Raw genomic sequence first — 19,256 nt, forward strand, 5'->3', positions numbered from 1 at the left:
AGAGAGTATGAGCGTGCAGCGTTTAAAGCGTGGAAGTACTGACCTTACTTTGAGTTTGATTCTGTAAAAAGTGACAAAAACATTAGTGTCCGTTGTGCGCGGGAAGAAAACAAGCACCGAGTGCGCTACCAGGGGAATGAGAAACTCCCAGATTCTTCCACTGACCGCTGCGGCACACCTGCACCACGGCAAACATCCGCCTGCCCCACTCCTGCTAAACAGGTGAAAATAGAACAACAGGGCTGCTGACTTTATTTATTTTCTGCTGTGTTTTACTTGCATCTATTTGAAAGACTGAGTGTAAACACAAAAACCATTTTATTTTATGTGCTGGAATGTGCAGAAAATAGGTTTAAATGTTAAACTAATTTCTTCCAGTCAGAGAATGTTGCAGATAATTTAATCTTTGCTTGATGCATAAAGTTAAAAGATTAAAACTAATAAAACAAGTTTTAAAAAAAGGCTTTTTCCATTTGATTACATTTTATATGATGGATTATGTAGAAAATAGAATTGGGTTTAAAGATCTATCGCTTTGTTACCTATTCAGGTTGTAAATCGTGTTTTTTTTTTTTTTTTTTTTTTTTTGTTTTTTGTTTTTTTTTTTAAAGTAACTAATTAACTTACTTTTGAAAATAAGTAATCAGTAAAGGAATGGGATTACTTATTTTCAAAAGTAATCAGTAATTAGTTACTGATTACTTTTTTCAAGTAACTTGACGAACACTGCAATTCACTAAAGCATAATTGGCTTTGCCTCTGGTGCTGTATGTATTTGAGGCTTATTTGCTCACGCCGGTGTGTAAGGACCTTCCCACCACAGGTTTCCAAAATGCCCACTGGACCTGCAAAATGTATAAATGGAGAGCTGGAATTTCCCCACCGGGACTGATTTCATTGAAAGTAATTAATAGGTTGTGTCACGAGTGTAGGGTTCGATGATCTTATTGCCTATAACCGATACCGTTTCTGGTGTGAGGCGTGATGGCGACGGCTCAGTAGTGCAGAGTGGTAGACAAAAGGCCATTTCTCCAAACCCACAGTTTCTTCAGCTCACACTCATTTCGAAATCAAACTAATAAACAGTGATGACATGCTTGTGTTTCCCCTTTGATGATGATGACGGTAATGGATGTAACCGCTCTTCACACAAACGCGTTCTTTCCAAAAGGGTGCAGAGGTGTTTCAGCTGTGTTGGGTGAATGTCAAGATGCTATTATTAAATTATAATGAGGCAAATTACATTTAATGTGGATCTATTATTAACGATAATTTGATTTGAAGCATTCTCTTATTCTTGGAACACGAGCTAAAAGTTCACCTTGATTGGCAGCCGGTTGGTAATCAGTCCCTGAGATCGTTAGCACTACCCTTTGAGGAGTTCTTCAAATGAATACATTTATTCACAGGTCTGAGGCTGCGTCCACACCAGCACGGATAGATTTGACAACTGTGTTTATGTCTGAAAACGCTCCACACTAGCATTTTCAGTCGTTTTCAGAGTTGTGCGTCCACATTGAAAAGGCCGAAAACGCTGACGTTCCAGTCCTGCGCATGCGTGAAACACAAGAAGATGCGACCTGCCTCATTTCTGTCTGCTGCTTATTTACTTTCCGGCTCTTTGAAACGTCGCGGCAGAATGTTGAGGAAAAGCACCGAGTTTGTTAAATGGACTCACAATGAGGTGGAGTTGTTACTGCGAGTAACACAAAAGTACAAAGTTGCAAAAGCGAGTGAGAATTAAAGAATTTGAAGAAAAGCTCTCTGGAGCGCGTGCAGACTGATATTAAACTCAAACAAAACAACTGCTGTATAATGCCCTCCGCTATCTTTGTTTAATTAGTCACATGACTGCATCACATGACTAACATGCGTCATCGTTTTCGATAGTCTCTGTTTTCGCTGTCCACACTGCAACCGTTTTCAAATGTATACGTTTTCAAAATGCTGCGTTTTCCTTGAGCGAAAACGCCGTCTCAGCGTGGACAGGAGGCCAAAACGGAGAGAAAACGATGTGTTTTCAAATGCAAACGCATTAGTGTGGACGTAGCCTGAATCGTTGGAAGCTTCAGCCAAAGGTGGTGAAGCTGAAATGGACCAAATCCCCTGCGTTACTACATCCCAAAGGATACTCTATTGGATTGGCATCTGATGGCTGTGGAGGCCATTGGAGTGCAGTGAACTCGTTGTCGTGTTTAAGAAACCAGTTTGAGATGTCTGAGCTTTGCGGGATGCTGCTTCATCCTGCTGGAAGCCATCAGAGGATGTAGTCGGTGTAGACAGGGTCACCAGCAATACTCAGACCATTACACCAACGGCACTGTTGATACAAGGCTCCATGTATCTGTGCTTTAATGTTGTTGACGCCAAATTCAGGCAGAAGTCAATACAACATTTTCCCAATCTTCTGTTGTCCAGTTTTGGTGATTTGAACTTCAGCGGGTTGCCTGCATACCATGTTGACCATCTGTATATGCCTAAATACTATGAGTTGCTGCCATGGCATTGGCTATTTGGATATTTGCATTAATGAGCCGGTTCGGTGACTGCGCTTACAGGGAAGGCCCACTTTAGTTGAAATTGTTCGACATGTGGACTACGAACTAAAAACGAGTTCATGACCTTTAGTCTGCAACAGCGTTTCGGTGGGTCGTACGTGACAAAGTAACATCCCCACTGAGGAAAAAGAGACGATCACTGTTATTCACTTTACCTGTCTGATTGGACTGTTAGCATTTGTACTGTGTGCTAATATGAATAGTTGCTTTATCCTGTAAGTGCAAATGGCATTCCCGTGGTCCTCACTGCAGGCGTCTGTTTGAGACGTTGCCTTGTGACTGTACTGATGATAGATATAATTCCACCGTAACAAAAGGCTCAGAGTGCACAACAGAAATGGCCATTCAGCTGTATAAAACAATATCCCCTCCTACTCTTGCACTTCTCTAACAGCTGCTTGTGATATGAAGAAAAATGATTTCACTGTAGCGTTGCTCTCAAACACGCTGCACTGTAAGCCAATCTGGAAATGGCTTTCAACCTAATTCCTATATGCTTGTATTATAATGGAGTGCTGGGATGTTATTTGAATGAAGATGGATATCGTGTCTTGGGAGGCTTATAGCTAATTTCCCCAAGCAGCAGTGTCAAGTTCTCCGATGGCTGCTGTCTGCTGTATCTAATAGCCATTTGTGGTTGCTTCATCCAACAGTAATTACTTTCTTTCTCTAGTTTCTCTTACTGGGGCAGAGAGCGTTCTGCTTTTTAGCATTTAATCGTAAGTACGTTTAGTTGAGCACATGTGACGCTTTTTATTCATTGTATTGGCTATTTTTCATAGCACACATGCGTGTTTCTAAACTGGAGTTTGCATTGTGTTTAGGAGAGGTAAGAGTGAGTGGGGAATGTGTGATGCAGTGACACTTCCAGCTGTAGATGATAAGGATTGTTTTGAGGGGCCTCCACAGCTGCAGAGGGAGAAATGTGATCGAGGGTAGACTCGCTGGCAGCAGCGTATTTGTTCTACCTGTCTCCATTTCCCAGTTTAAGTGGCTCCTTTCAGTTCATGCTTTTAAGAATTCTCTTCATGTTTCACTTTCTTGTCAAACTGCAGAAAGAGTGCAAATTGATCTTGCTTGTGTGTCCATGTTGGGTGGCTGTAGCTCAGGTGGCAGAGCAGGTCAGCCACTAATCAGAAGGTCGGTGGTTCGATCCCAGGCTGCATCCTGGCTGCATGCCAAATATCCTTGGGCAAGATACTAACCCCGTGTTTGCCTACTGGTGGTGGTCAGAGGGCCCGGTGGCGCCTGTGTCCGGCAGCCTCGCCTCTGTCAGTGCGCCCCAGGGTGGCTGTGGCTACAATGTAGCTGCCATCACCAGTGTGTGAATGTGTGTGTGAATGGGTGGATGACTGAATGTAGTGTAAAGCGCTTTGGGGTCCTATGGACTAGAAAAGCGCTATACAAATGCAGGCCATTTACTACTTTTTGAACGTTAGTCTCTTTGGAGACAAAGGTGCCACCGTTGGTAAGAAACTCACAGGGCGACTTCAGAGCCATTAGAGTCAGGCGAACTTGGGAAAAGTGTTCCCACGTTTGGGGCTCTGTCGTTTAACATCCACTTTCCAAGTCTGAGGCTCCTTTCTGAGAGCCTGTCTGCATTTCTCAGTGGGCGATGGCCTTTACGTTGGGGATGGGCTTAATGGGGACCAAGTCAACACCGATAATCAGACTTGAAACGAGCGTAAACTTAGACGCTATTTGCAACTACCCTCCAGGTGCAGGGCACAGATCCACCAGAGCTCAGACTTTCTGCAGAAACTGGAACTTGTGGTTAAGCTGGATCAGTTTGGAGGAACGAGCGCGATGACCTGTTTCTTTGGTGGTAGAATTGATCTTTTCGGGTCTTTCTGACCTTAAGTTTCTTCCCCATATTTGCTGCTTTACTTTTACGCCGGACTCTAACACACACGTGTCACGTTAGAGGTGCTGCAGAACAGCGTTCATGATTAACAGGCTTCTGTGTATTTTTATTTTTCGTGCGTTCTGTAAACACTTAAATGAAGGACAGCGTGGCCACTGGGCACGCACGAATTCCTTTTGATGAGAAATGATGTAAGAGTACTTCACGGGGCACCTTCTTAAATGTCAAAATCTAGCCCTGAGATCTCATCACATTAGATCTTGTGTGGACCAGCGTCTCATGGTGTGTTCTAATTAGCCAGACCCAGCCACGTGTGAAGGATGACTGCTACCTTCAGGCAGCGAGCCATCTGTAGGAACCGTCACCTCAGCAGTCATTAATGATGGCAGAGACGCATGCAGTTCACCCCTGAGGTCGATAACAAAGAATCTAAGGCAACCAGTAAAAATCTGGCTCCATTCGACCAGTTCTAGTATCTTTTAACCATACTGGTGTTTGTGGCAAAGACATGTTTGAGTTGATAGGGATTGGTTTTGATTTTTCCGCCACATCGACATCTGTGAATACATGTTTTCCCCAACATTGTCTGTGTTTCTTTATGCTTTGTCTTTGCATCTTATGGTTTGTTAGTATGATCTCTGACTTCTGTGTTTGCCTGGTTGTACCTGCAGGCATCGGGCCAGTGCTTGGCCTGTTGTTCATCCCCCTGATCGGCTCAGCCAGTGACCAGTGCAACAGCAGTTACGGCAGGAGGCGGCCTTTCATCTGGCTGTTGTCGATGGGAGTCCTTCTGGCGCTTTTCATTATTCCCCACGCTGATGTCCTGGCAGCCCACGTTGCATGGGGTGGCCGCACGCTCCAGGTGTGTGAAATGTTTGTTTGAATTTGAGTTTTTCAGACAAAGGGTAAATTCTTCCCGAGAGTTTATTCGTTTGAAGACTGTGTCCTCCATATAACCTTGCGTTTCCTCCGTGTTCCAGGTGGGCTTCCTGATCCTTGGTGTTGGGCTCCTTGACTTCTGTGGACAAGTTTGCTTCACACCGCTGGAGGCTCTTCTGTCAGATTTGTATCGGGATGAGGAGGACTGCAGCCAAGCCTTTGCCATGTTCTCCTTCATGGTGAGCTTGGGAGGCTGTGTGGGTTATTTGCTACCTGCGCTGGACTGGAGTCACGGCCTCCTCTCTGTTTACTTGGGAGGCCAAGCAGAGTGCCTCTTTTCCCTCCTCATCCTCATCTTCATCTCCAGTGTGCTAATCACCATGAAGGTGTCCGAGGAACCCTCTTGTGCCAACAGCGGCGCGGGAGAGTCGGGATCTCTACTGGAGCCGGGGACCGGTGTGATGGAGGCCGGCCGGTGTGGCGTGCCACGCTCGTGCTGCTACCTGCTGAAGTGCAAGCTGAGGCTCCTCAAGTCTGGACCCCTGATGTGCTTACTGAGGACATGCTGGTCCATGACGCCGGCCATTTACAGGAGCTACTGCCACGTTCCACGGGTGATGAGGCAGCTGTGCGTGGCTCAGCTCTGCAGCTGGATGGCTGTCATGTCTTTTATGCTTTTCTACACAGACTTTGTGGGTGAAGGCCTTTATGAGGGCGTGCCCAGTGCATTACCAGGGAGTGTGTCCAAACAAAGATATGATGAAGGTCAGATTCCTCTTTTTACATTACGTGCATATGATGTAAGATTTATGTCTTGCATCTTTATAAATGTGTTTGTAGCTCTAGACAGCATGGCATTGCCAAAAAAAAGTCCTAAATGCACAAATAGCTGATTACCGGTGCTCGTTGTGCTAATCGGATGCAGGACGTGTCCTCCTCTTTTTGTCATCGTGGCACACAGCTGACCTGGAATCCCGTGTATCTGTTATCATGCATCCGTTTCTGGTCTGTCTCAGGGTATCTGATATAGACAGAAACGATGGCTGAGACTAATACACCGATACAACACTGCAGATAGGATTGTGAGCGTTTTGTGAAGTTTTACCTTTTTTTATTTTTTTTATTTTTTTTAAAGCATGTCAAGTAAATCCACTCCAAAATTTCAGGTATTGTGCTCCACTCCTGCTTAGGGCTGTGCGATATGCCGAAATATATCGGATGACAATATAAAAAAATGTATTGTTTCATAATACAGTCTCGCTTTTATTTCTTGCTGTCGTAAAACGCCATTTACTGCAATATTTCTTCATTGTTTTAGATGACTGTTAGCAACAGTCACTGCGGCACCACAGAAAGACCAGCCAAACACATCGACAAGCTCGTTTCTAAACGAGGGGCTGCGCTGTGCAGAAAACTGCAAATTACGCAGCAAAAGGGTCCCCACCACAGAAAGCTGCTGAGCTGTTTGATTGGACCCGAGTGACCAATCATGCCAGGCAGAGGCAGGACTTGGTGCCAACCAACTTTAGTTATTTTTATTTATCAAACATTTAATTTACAAATGAAATTTGAATTAATTTTAGTTTACTTAATTTGACAGTTAAGCCATGTAACATTTTTTCTGTTATAGCCTGCTATTAAAACTGTCACCATCATCACCCACAAATATATTATTTACTTTAAGATCATATAACCATACAAGCCCACACGTCTGGGTTTGTGCTTTTTAATGTGCAAACGTTTTCCTAAAGTGCAGCTGTGCCCAGAAAATGTTATTACCTAAAACAAAATGCAGCAAAGCAGTAATGGAATACATTTTCATTACCTCCTCTCACTACAGCAGGGATAAAGATTTCACTACTCAGTTTTTCTAGTCAGTCAGTCAGCCACCACATGAGACAGCCACTGGGGGGCGTGATGATCAGTCTCCATGAGGAAGTGGCATCAAAGCAGAGATGATATCTGAAGGATTCAAATGCCACTTCATTGCCAAACACTCATTTCTACCATCAAGTACCTCACCTCTCTGCCCAACATCTTTCAACAGAGGAATAACACTGGCCTCCCTCTTTGTAGGAGGACCGCATCTCTGCAGGATGAATGGCTCGATGAATGCTGTGGAGAACAGCCTGGATCTCTGAATGCTCTTGTGCATTTCTCCATTACCTTAGTACCTTGTTAGGGGCTAAATTCTTGGTGAAGTCACTCAACTCTCTGCAAATGGGGGGTACATTTTCTGTACCACCCAACCAGGCATATGAAGCCTTTCAGCTCACCCTTCCTCTCAGTGGAACAGGAAAGGACTGGATAGCATCCATTTTCCCAGCTTGTAGCTTGACCCTGCCTAACTAACAACAAAGCTCAGGTACTCTATGGGTACCTGTGCAGCGGCGAGGGCTGATGCCCAACCCAAGAGGCTTTATGTTGTAGGATTTATTTACTCTTCCCAGTCCCAACTGTACACCACCACATCATCCAGATATTCTACTGAAAATTCGGACATATCGCTCAGCAATTCAGTCACTGAAATGTGGCTGGCGCCCCCTGGAGGCCAATGATATAACTAAACGGGTACATACCCTCGAAGGCTGTGAGTTCTCTTACCTCTGGTGCTGAGGCCAGCTGCCGATATCCTTTAGTTCAGAGTAGAGATGGCACGATACCACTTTTTTATGTCCGATACCGATACCGATATCATAAATTTGGATATCTGCCGATACCGATATGAATCCGATATAGTGTTTTTTAATCAACAAAACTGTTTTTTTTTTTTTAATATCTTGCTGCATTTTGTATAAGTTCATACTCAAGTTTAAAACAACAACTACACTAAAGCTATTCTGTTATACCTGTATGCAAAAAAAAATATATTTCATAGTTCAGCAATACTGATCAATCTAATAAACTTAAACCTACACCATCCTCCCTATTCTGGTATTTTAAAGAGCACTTAGCGTAAATATTAAGCAACCTAACTAATAGGGTTCCAACTCCCAGCAACAACAAAAAAAAATAAATAAAAAATAGGGAACCACCCCTCACGCTCCACCTCATGATGCTTAATCGACGTAATCAACCTTAATTTGATGCAGTGTGGAAAAAAAATGCACAGAAATCAATTATTTTTCAAGAAATATTAAATAGATTCAACATCTTTCTTCAACAAAATTGCAGACTGCACAGATGGTACCCTCCCAAAGGAAAAAGTACTATAGCTTACTAGGGTATATATATTAGACTTAATAGTCACTATATACAGTAATTGACTTCTATTCATTTTACATCAAATTAAAACTTTGCGTGTCAGATAATTATTTATTAAAAGCTAGACATTTTAAATGAGAATAAGAAAGAAAAGTATGTCTTTGTGCCCCTTTTCCCTGTTCATGCCCTATCGGCCCCCCTGGCTAAACTTTGCTAGATCCGCCCCTGCACAGTTACCAGCGTCAGCTACGTAGAAAAAGATCCTCGAGTAGAAAGTAATAATAAATAAATTCTAACAACAGCTGATCAAGCTTAAACGTGCTGCTGTTGTTCAGCCGCTGGTTTCCTCTTTCTGGTGCAAAGTGGGCCAAAAACAAACCAGAGACACGGACTCGCGACAGAAAAGCTGATCAGCTGATCATTAAGCAGTTTCATGATTGAAGTCGCAGCAAGAAGAGGCAGTCGCTCCATATATCGTTTGTTAAGCTTAACGCAGGAATGCTTTACAAACATTCAGAGATGGACTTACACACTTGCTTTACTTCTCTCGGGGATAACTTTGTCGGAGATGAAATGCCGGGTTGCTAGCGAAGCTCCACATGCTATCCAGACCACCGACAGGTCCCGCATGCCACAGCCGCTCTATCACGTGATGCATACTGCTCTGACGTGCTAACGTTCTGAGGTGAGTTACGGCGTGTTGCAAGTTTTGTGAGGCGCTTTCGTGATATTTAATGGATCGGATTACATTTTTTATTTTTCTCCGATATCCGATCCAGTAATTTAGGTCAGTATCGGACCAATACCGATACGTAATATCGGATCGGTCCATCTCTAGTTCAGAGTGCTGATGTGTTTAGGTCCAGGATGTTTTTCCTAACAGATCATCGATTCCAGGCGTGAAGCACGGATCAAAGTCAGACATGGAATTTAAATATCTGAATTCAATACAAAATCTCTGCATCTTTCTTTGGCACCAGATCAATAGAGCTGCACCACTCACTACTGGAAACGTCAACTTTCTGCAGCACTGGTACCAATCACTCTGGAATCCTGTAGCTTCTCTCCTGAACGGAGCGTCTTCCAGCTGACTTGTATTTATATCTGGACAAGAGCCGTAAACGCTGGGGTCCCACCAAAGAAATCTGGGTGTAAGAATGGTTTGCTGCTGGGGACGGGACAAATGAGATGGGTCAACTGAAACTGCCTCTTCTTGGCTCCATGGGGAGATTTCTTAGTTACCTCCTCGTCATTTACTTCACAAACCAACAACTGACGGTGTACAGACTTCTGACAGTCCTGGAATGTAATTTGGTGGATTCATCCAGCCAGAAAAATGTATACCCTGCGTTTGACCTCCACCCCGCCCCCCCTGTTTACCTACTTGGTTGAGTAAAGTAGGTCAAAGCGGCCTATTTAAAATAACTTGAAAGTACATGTTCCCATACTTTTTGGCAGATTCCCAATAAATATCAAATAAATATTTAAGAGTTCTCGCACAAGTTTTTGCTTCTAAATATGTGTTTTCTTAAAGTACAACATTTTATCTGAAGCACAAATATGCTCAGAAAAATGACCATTATGACCTTAAAGAAAATATAATTTACTCTAAACCAGTAAGAAATCACCTGTTCACTACAGGTAGCTAAACCTGTCTAGCTGTCCTTCCGACACCGCTACCATATATACTATAAATGTATCCTTAAATCTGGGGATCCCCCCCCCCCCCCTTTTGCCCTCTCTCATTTGACATTTTTATCCATCCATCCACATTCTTTTCATACTCCTCTTTGTCCGCCTCTTTCATTCTTTACTTTGTTTACTTTCTAATTTTCTTCTGTTCCTAGTCCCGGTGCTTGCTGGACCATGAGGAATGTCACACTCAAAAAGCATTAATGTCAAGGAATCGGCACACAAAGAGCGTGTTCATTCAAGTCAACTAGACGGCCAAAGCACACATATCTGAGGTCTGAGTTTCATTTGTTTAATCCGAAATGCAGCGACTGTTATTACGCCACATCCTTCTGTCTGCAGATGTTCCTCCGGATGACGGTGATCTTTGTTGATTACAGTTGCATGGCCCCCTTTTTTTCTTAAGAGTAACCACTGTGCATTATCTGTAACATCTGTACCACAGAAAGTTGTCTTTGCACAGTACAGCTGAATCAGCTGTACTGTGCAAAGACAACTTTGCACAGGTCGCATCAGAGCATCAGGCCGTATAGTGTGAGACCTGCATCGTGACCTATGAACTTCTAACCCCTGCGATTTAATTGTACAGTTTGAGCAGGAGCTGAATAACGTGACTGAAAAAAATCGCAGTGTTTGCCCAGCTTAATGCAGACTGTTTAAACTAAACAAGCTGCTGTTTCACATAATAAACCCTGTCAGCCGCAGTATTGCCTTCTGTTTTAACAGTTAAAGCAGTAGAGACGAGCTGTTTGCATGTGCGTGGAACTCTAGCATCATTAACCAGGTTAGCTGTTAGCTTACAGCTCACGCTAGCTAACCAGCGAGCAGTTAAAAAGACAGCCGAAGCTGCACAAAACACTCACAAACTTATCTCACTACAACGTAGCGCCGAAAACATGACTCGCAGCTCGACACAGCTACTGTAACATAAGACTGACATCCAGCTAACCACAGCTAAAAGATATTTAGAGAAAACTTACTCAGGTTACACGAGCTGAGTTGTTTCACGCTGAAAAGTTGTTGTTTTGTTCTCACTGAAGACACCGACGCTGAAGACAGAGCTGTTCTTTTGTGCTGCTTTTAAGCGAAACATCCTTTGTATGTGAGGCCAAGGCTGTTCATCCTCTTCAGCTCTAGCGTAGACGACTGGCTCTGCCATGTTTTCATGTTTCTTCTTTACGTGTGTCGCTACTTTGAAACGCTTGGGCCGCTCTGGCCGCCACAGTTTCAAACTGGTCATGTGACTGCATGGCCACATCTGATTGGTAAAAAGTTACCGGAAACTCCACTGGCAGCATGTTATCTAATGTGTTAAACTAATTACTTTTTCAAAAAGTAACGAGTCGAATTTTGCAAATGTAGCGGAGTAAAAGTACCGTTTCTTCTTCACAAATGTATTTAAGTAAAAGTAAAAAGTATCGTGCAAAAAAGGTACTTTAAAAGTACATTTTTTTCAAAAACTTACTCAAGTAAATGTAACAGAGTAAATGTAACTCGTTACTACCCACCTCTGCAGCTGATTCAGTAGCATTCTGGCTCCCTCCCTTATCTGTCAGGGCTACAGTTTAGTGCTCATTACATGTGGTAGTGTTTGAAAATGGAGCTCATTAACTTTGCTTTCCAGGAGTAATATCATAAACATACTCTTCCATGTTAAGTTAGCTGCTGCTTGCTATGCTACTGAACTTGACCCTGACTGTTTACCAAGAGCACCTGGAGGTCAGAACCACAGCTGGGAGAAATAAATAAATAAATAAAGACATTTAACCCTTTAAAGCCGGTTGGAGCCGGTGTTCTGCACGCTCCGTTTTGCGTAACTATTTTTAAATCCCGGTAGCACTGCAACCATGTGAGCTATCCATCCATCCATCCATCTTCATCCGCTTATCCGAGGTCGGGTCGCGGGGGTAGCAGCCTAAGCAAAGAGGTCCAGACCTCCCTCTCCCCAGCCACCTCCTCCAGCTTGTCCGGGGGAATACCAAGGCGTTCCCAGGCCAGCCGAGAGATATAATCTCTCCAGCGTGTCCTGGGTCTGCCCCGGGGCCTCCTCCCGGTGGGACATGCCTGGAACACCTCGCCCAGGAGGCGCCCAGGGGGCATCCTTGCCAGATGCCCGAACCACCTCAGCTGGCTCCTTTCGATGTGGAGCAGCAGCTGCTCTACTCTAAGCCCCTCCCGGATGGCCGAACTTCTCACCCTATCTCTAAGGGAGAGGCCAGCCACCCTTCGGAGGAAGCTCATTTCCGCCGCTTGTATCCGCGATCTCGTTCTTTCGGTCACTACCCACAGCTCGTGGCCATAGGTGAGGGTAGGGACGTAGATCGACCGGTAAATTGAGAGCTTCGCTTTTACACTCAGCTCCCTCTTCACCACGACTGACCGGTGCAGCGTCCGCATTACTGCAGCCGCAGCCCCAATCCGTCTGTCGATCTCCAGCTCCCTTCTCCCATCACTCGCGAACAAGACCCCGAGATACTTGAACTCCTCCACTTGGGGCAGGAACTCATCCCCGACCCGGAGTGGGCACTCCACCCTTTTCCGGCTGAGAACCATGGCCTCAGATTTGGAGGTGCTGATCCTCATTCCCGCTGCGTTACACTCGGCTGCGAACCGCTCCAGTGCGAGCTGGAGGCCCTCACCCGATGAAGCCAACAGAACCACATCATCCGCAAAAATCAGAGATGAGATTCTGAGGCCACCAAAGCGAAAGCCCTCCACCACTTGGCTGCGCCTAGAAATCCTGTCCATAAAAATTATGAACAGAACCGGAGACAAAGGGCAGCCCTGGCGGAGCCCATCACCCACCGGGAACGAGTCCGACTTATTGCCGGCAATGCGAACCAAGCTCTTGCAACGGTTGTATAGGGATTGAATGGCCCGTAGCAATGGGCCAGACACCCCATACTCGCGCAACACCTCCCACAGGACGCCCCGAGGGACACGGTCGAATGCCTTCTCCAGGTCCACAAAACACATGTAGACTGGTTGGGCAAACTCCCATGCACCCTCAAGTATCCTCGAGAGGACAAAGAGCTGGTCCAGTGTTCCGCGACCAGGACGAAAACCGCATTGTTCCTCCTGTATCCGAGGTTCGACTAGCGGACGAACCCTCCTCTCCAGCACCCTGGCATAGACTTTCCCGGGGAGGCTGAGGAGTGTGATCCCCCTGTAGTTGGAACACACCCTCCGGTCCCCCTTCTTGAAGATGGGGACCACCACCCCGGTCTGCCAGTCCACAGGTACTGCCCCTGATCTCCACGCAACATTGCCGAGACGTGTCAACCAAGACAGCCCTACAACGTCCAGAGCCTTCAGGAACTCGGGGCGGACCTCATCGACACCAGGGGCTCTGCCACCAAGGAGTTGTTTAACTGCCTCAGTGACCTCGCCCCCGGAAATTGGTGGGTCACACCCCTCATCCCCAGACTCTGCTTCCTCCCCGGAAGACGTGTCAGTGGGATTAAGGAGGTCCTCGAAGTATTCCTTCCACCGCCCGACAATTTTCTCAGTCGACGTCAACAGCGCTCCGCCAGCACTATACACAGTGCAGGTAGAGCACCGCTTTCCCCTCCTGAGACGCCATGTGAGCTAGCGCAATAAAATTGTTTGCATATGAAACCGGAGGAGTTGTACTTGCATCTTATGCCATTAGCTTGTCCTAAGTCACAGTTTCCTTCCACATATAGCTTTGCAAAAACTGCATAAAAAGCACTTGCAGCAACAAAAACATAATATTCCAGAAACACGCTTTGCCGATCCGATCAGCTGTTTGTAACACTTCCTACACTTCCGCCAGGACATGGCGAACCATCGCATGTCCGCCATGTCCTGGCCAAAACCGGAAGTGACGTCATTTTGCGGAAATGTAGTTTTTTACCATCAGGGCCTCATGAGCCTATACTGGTGTTTTTAAAAGTTATCTTTGACTTTATGACTTTCTGTGTCGTTTCTGGGATGCTGAGGACTCATATTGCACTGCTGGAAATAGTTTATTTTGATGCACATGCTGTTTTTTTGCAAATTTGCAGTATAATATTTATTTTCGTTTTTCCTGCAGTATATAAAAATTGGTGTATTTCAAAAATAAGACACTCAAAATAAATTTCCTGTGGTGGGAAACTATTTTGTGCAACTTTTTTGTATTTACAGTTTTGAGGGATAAGCCTCTTAAATTTCTCTAACTAGAAATATATGTTAAAAAACAAAAACGATTTTCAATTTTTTTGTAGTTTATTGCACTTTTTTGCAATTTATGTAATTACTATGCACTTAATGCATACATATTACGGTATTAAAATCTGGGCTATAATGGTTGTATTGATGTACATCAACTTGAAATGCTCCCAAAAATGGCTCCACAGCATGTAAAAATATAATATAAGCTCTGGCGGACTTGGTTCTATGGTAGGTCTTAAAGGGTTAAGCATGAGAAACTTGGAAGGACAAACTGGGAACATAAAAAGCAAGTCCTTTTTAAAATAAAGTCTTACCACTGACTGTTTTTGCCCTTCTTTCCTTTTTCTGGGCAGCAAATCTCATTACTAAACAATTCTGAGAATCTTTATAAAGATGGAAATGTTTTCATTTTAATATTTTGAAAGCGAGAGGATGAAATTAAATGGGCAATGCTATTATTAGAAAATTATATTTACAGTGTTTCTAATCATTATATACTGCTTTTGAAAAACTGTCTACTGTGACCTGTAATATCAAGACTTGTCTCTCTGGTTTTAGATGCATCACATTGTTAAAAATTTCCACTTATTGTTAACATTATTTAAATTCAATTCAGTTTTATTTATACCGCGCCAAATCACAACAACAGTCGCCTCATCGGAAGGTAAGGTAAGGTAATCGGAAGGTTGCCGGTTCGAGCCCCGGCTTGGACAGTCTCGGTCGTTGTGTCCTTGGACAAGACACTTCACCCGTTGCCTACTGGTGGTGGTCAGAGGGCCCGGTGGCGCCAGTGTCCGGCAGCCTCGCCTCTGTCAGTGCGCCCCAGGGTGGCTGTGGCTGCAATGTAGCTGCCATCACCAGTGTGTGAATGTGTGTGTGAATGGGTGGATGACTGGATCTTAATGCGGCAAATCTCCGTTAGCGAGTTAGCACGAATTGTCCCCGCCGTGTGGCTGCACGGCGTTGATGCGTTAGCGCGGTTAGGTCGTTAATGCATTAGTGCCATGCAGCCCCATGCACGGGGCAATCCGCGCTAACTTGCTAACAGAGATTTGCCTTCCTTTCATACGCCGATGACTCCCAGATTTATTTCCCACTTAAAAAGATAAATGGCTTCTCAGTAGACCCGCTGCTCAGATGCCTTGATGATATAAGGGCCTGGATGGCTTTGAACGTTTTACATTTTAATGAACAGAAAACAGAAGTGATGGTTTTTGGTGGCGCTTCTGAGGCCACTATTATAGATCTTGGTTCACTGGCACAGTATGTTAAACCAGTCATCACTAATCTGGGAGTTAAAATAGAGGCAAATCTTAAACTTGAAAGCCAGGTCAGAGCTGTTGTAAGATCTAGCTTTTTTCATTTGAGGGAATTAGCCAAAATAAAGCCCATCTTATCGAAACAGCATTTTGAGACAGTAATCCATGCCTTTGTTACTTCTAGGCTGGATTATTGTAACGCACTTTATTTTGGGGTTAGTGATGCGTCCATTAGGCGCCTGCAGGTTGTGCAAAATGCTGCAGCACGTCTTTTAACTGGAACAAAAAAGTTTGAGCACATTACCCCAATTTTAATTTCACTCCACTGCTACCTGTATATTTTAGGATTGTTTTTAAAATTCTCTTATTTGCTTTTAAATCTCTTAATGGCCTGGCCCCCCCCTACCTCTCGGAGCTACTACAACCATATACACCTCCCCGTTCCCTTAGGTCCGCCAATCAGCAGCTCCTTAAGGTACCAAAAACTAAGTATAAATCTAAAGGTGATCGTGCTTTTGCTGTAGTTGCTCCAAAGTTGTGGAATGATCTACCCTTGCATGTTAGGCAGGCCTTTTCTCTCTCTGAATTTAAAAGTCTTCTTAAAACATATTTATTTGCTGAAGCCTTTGGCATTGATTAGAGGGGTTGACTCAATTTGTTTTGACATGTTTCAATTTATTTTAGTTTTTTAGTTATTTCTTTTATCTTATCTCATTTTAATTTTCTTTACTTATGCTTTTAGCATGTACAGCACTTTGTGAACTCTGGTTTTATGTTAAAGTGCTTTATAAATAAAGGTGGTATGGTATATCAAACATCCTTGAAAGAGTAGATGTCAAACAGCTAACAGATCATCTGCAGAGGAATGGTTTATTTGAAGAGTTTCAGTCAGGTTTCAGAGCTCATCACAGCACAGAAACCGCTTTAGTGAAGGTTACAAATGATCTTCTTATGGCCTCTGACAGTGGACTCATCTCTGTGCTTGTCCTGCTAGGCCTTAGTGCAGCGTTCGATACTGTCGACCATAATATCCTATTAGAGCGATTAGAACATGCTGTAGGTATTACAGGTACTGCACTGCAGTGGTTTGTATCATATCTATCTAATAGACTCCAGTTTGTGCATGTAAATGGAGAGTCCTCTTCACACACTGAGGTTAATTATGGAGTTCCACAGGGTTCAGTGCTAGGACCAATTCTGTTTACATTATACATGCTTCCCTTAGGCAGCATCATTAGAAGACATAGCATACATTTACACTGCTATGCAGATGACACCCAGCTCTATCTGTCCATGAAGCCAGATAACACACACCAATGAGTTAAACTGCAGGAATGTCTTAAAGACATAAAGACCTGGATGGCCGCTAACTTTCTGCTTCTTCATTCAGATCAAACTGAGGTTATTGTACTCGGCCCTGAAAAGCTTAGAAATATGGTCTCTAACCACGTTCTTACTCTGGATGGCATTACCTTGGCCTCCAGTAACGCTGTGAGGAACCTTGGAGTCATTTTTGACCAGGACATGTCCTTCAATGCACATATTAAACAAATATGTAAGACTGCTTTCTTCCATTTGTGCAACATCTCTAAAATTAGAAATATCCTGTCTCAGAGTGACGCTGAAAAACTAGTTCATGCATTTATTACTTCCAGGCTGGACGACTGTAATTCATTATTATCAGGATGTCCTAAAAACTCCCTGAAAAGCCTTCAGCTAATCCAAAATGCTGCAGCAAGAGTCCTGACAGGGACTAGAAAGAGAGAGCAGATTTCTCCTGTTTTGGCTTCCTGTTAAATCCAGAATTCAAAATCCTGCTCCTCATAATCAGGCCCCATCTTATCTTAATGACCTTGTAGTTAGAGCAGGGCGATATGGCCAAAAATATTTATCACCATATACATTTGAAAATTTGTGATAACGATATAACTGACGATATAATTAACACGAGACAAAATACTTTACGACTCCACAACTTTATTAGTGCAAAAAAAACCCCATCAATGTATTTTCACTTAAACAAGCAGCTGTTTTTTATGTGCATTAATGTTATATAAAAACGTAACAGTGCAAATTCCTCGCTGACAGTTTAACCAAAAGGCGTTTCCAGTGGAAACTGGCCGACATATCCTCAGCATAACCATGTATAATATCCACAACACTTAAAAAGAGGTTATACACACACAGTACGGTAATATCATGTTGAAGCACAGTACGTATCACTCCGCAAGGCTCCGCCTACGATAGCCGTAATGCTCCCACAATGCATCAAGCGGTGCGGCTTCGTAGCTCAGCAAAGTCGCACTGAAACATTTGACAGATTTTCGAGCGCCGTGCACATAAAATCGTTTCCAGGTCAGTAAACACAACCAGAGTTCATACATAAGGCACACGGGATTATAAGGGGCTCTGTCGACTTTCAGAAAAATCAAAGGATTGATTTTAAGTGCGCCGTATTTTCCAAACAACACGGTAATAACGACGGCCCGCTAGCATGCGCTACCAAAAATAGTGCTTTGTTGTGTATCTGACGGACGAAAGCTAAACCAGTTCCACACCAGTGAAGCTGCAGCATTTTTACAAACCAGTTCTGGTTCATCCGTTTCATTCAACGATCCGCTCTCGCGCTTCTCATTCTGCGTCACCGCCATGTGCGTATGAAAACAAAGGCACTGCACATTTTACCCATATTCTATCACAATATTTCATTTTCTTATCGTTGCCCAACATTATACCGGTGTTACCGTGAACGGTATGATATGGCCCAGCCCTACTTGTAGTAATAATAATAATAATGGATTGGATTTATATAGCGCTTTACAATACCACTATTCATTCACTCTCACATTCATACACTGGTGGAGGCAGCTACAGTTGTAGCCACAGCTGCCCTGGGGCAGACTGACAGAAGCCAGGCTGCCATATCGCGCCATCGGCCCCTCTGGCCAACACCAGTAGGACCATATCACCCTATTAGAGCACTTCGCTCTCGCTCTGCAGGCCTACTTGTTGTTCCTAGAGTATTTAAAAGTAGAATGGGAGGCAGAGCCTTCAGTTTTCAGGCCCCTCTTCTGTGGAACCAGCTTCCAGTTTGGATTCAGGAGACAGACACTATCTCTACTTTCAAGATTAGGCTTCAAACTTTCCTTTTTGCTAAAGCATATAGTTAGGGCTGGACCAGGTGGCCCTGAATCCTCCCTTAGTTATGCTGCAATAGACGTAGGCTGCCGGGGGATTCCCATGATGCATTGAGTTTTTCCTTTCCAGTCACCTTCCTCACTCACTATGTGTTAACAGACCTCTCTGCATTGAATCATACTTGTTATTAACCTCTGGCTCTCTTCCACAGCATGTCTTTATCCTGTCTTCCTTCTCTCACCCCAACCAATCAGAGCAGATGGCCCCGCCCCTCCCCGAGCCTGGTTCTTTCGAAGGTTTCTTCCTGTTAAAAGGGAGTTTTTCCTTCCCACTGTCGCCAAAGTGCTTGCTCATTCGGGGTCATATGATTGTTGGGTTTTTCTCTGTATCTATTATTGTACGATCTACTGTACAATATAAAGCGCCTTGAGGCGACTGTTGTTGTGATTTTGTGCTGTATAAATAAAATTGAATTGTTATGGCGTT

General features: G+C 44.1%; 1 protein-coding gene across 4 annotated transcripts in view; it reads left to right on the plus strand.

The window, feature by feature from the left end:
* The window catches only part of LOC146704175 (solute carrier family 45 member 3), a 49,578-nt gene that overhangs the window by 26,456 nt on the left and 3,866 nt on the right, over positions 1 to 19,256 (plus strand). For all 4 annotated transcript variants that reach the window (XM_085461164.1, XM_085461163.1, XM_085461162.1 and 1 more), the window contains 2 exons: positions 5,094 to 5,284; positions 5,403 to 6,066. In XM_085461164.1, the coding sequence (XP_085317290.1) occupies positions 5,094 to 5,284; positions 5,403 to 6,066 (855 nt within the window). The remainder of the gene's footprint in view (positions 1 to 5,093; positions 5,285 to 5,402; positions 6,067 to 19,256) is intronic.

Source organism: Copadichromis virginalis, linkage group LG7 (assembly GCF_057382275.1).
Source record: "Copadichromis virginalis isolate Kocher_CV1m ecotype Utaka linkage group LG7, C_Virginalis_male_GT1.1, whole genome shotgun sequence".
Classification (NCBI taxonomy): domain Eukaryota; kingdom Metazoa; phylum Chordata; class Actinopteri; order Cichliformes; family Cichlidae; genus Copadichromis; species Copadichromis virginalis.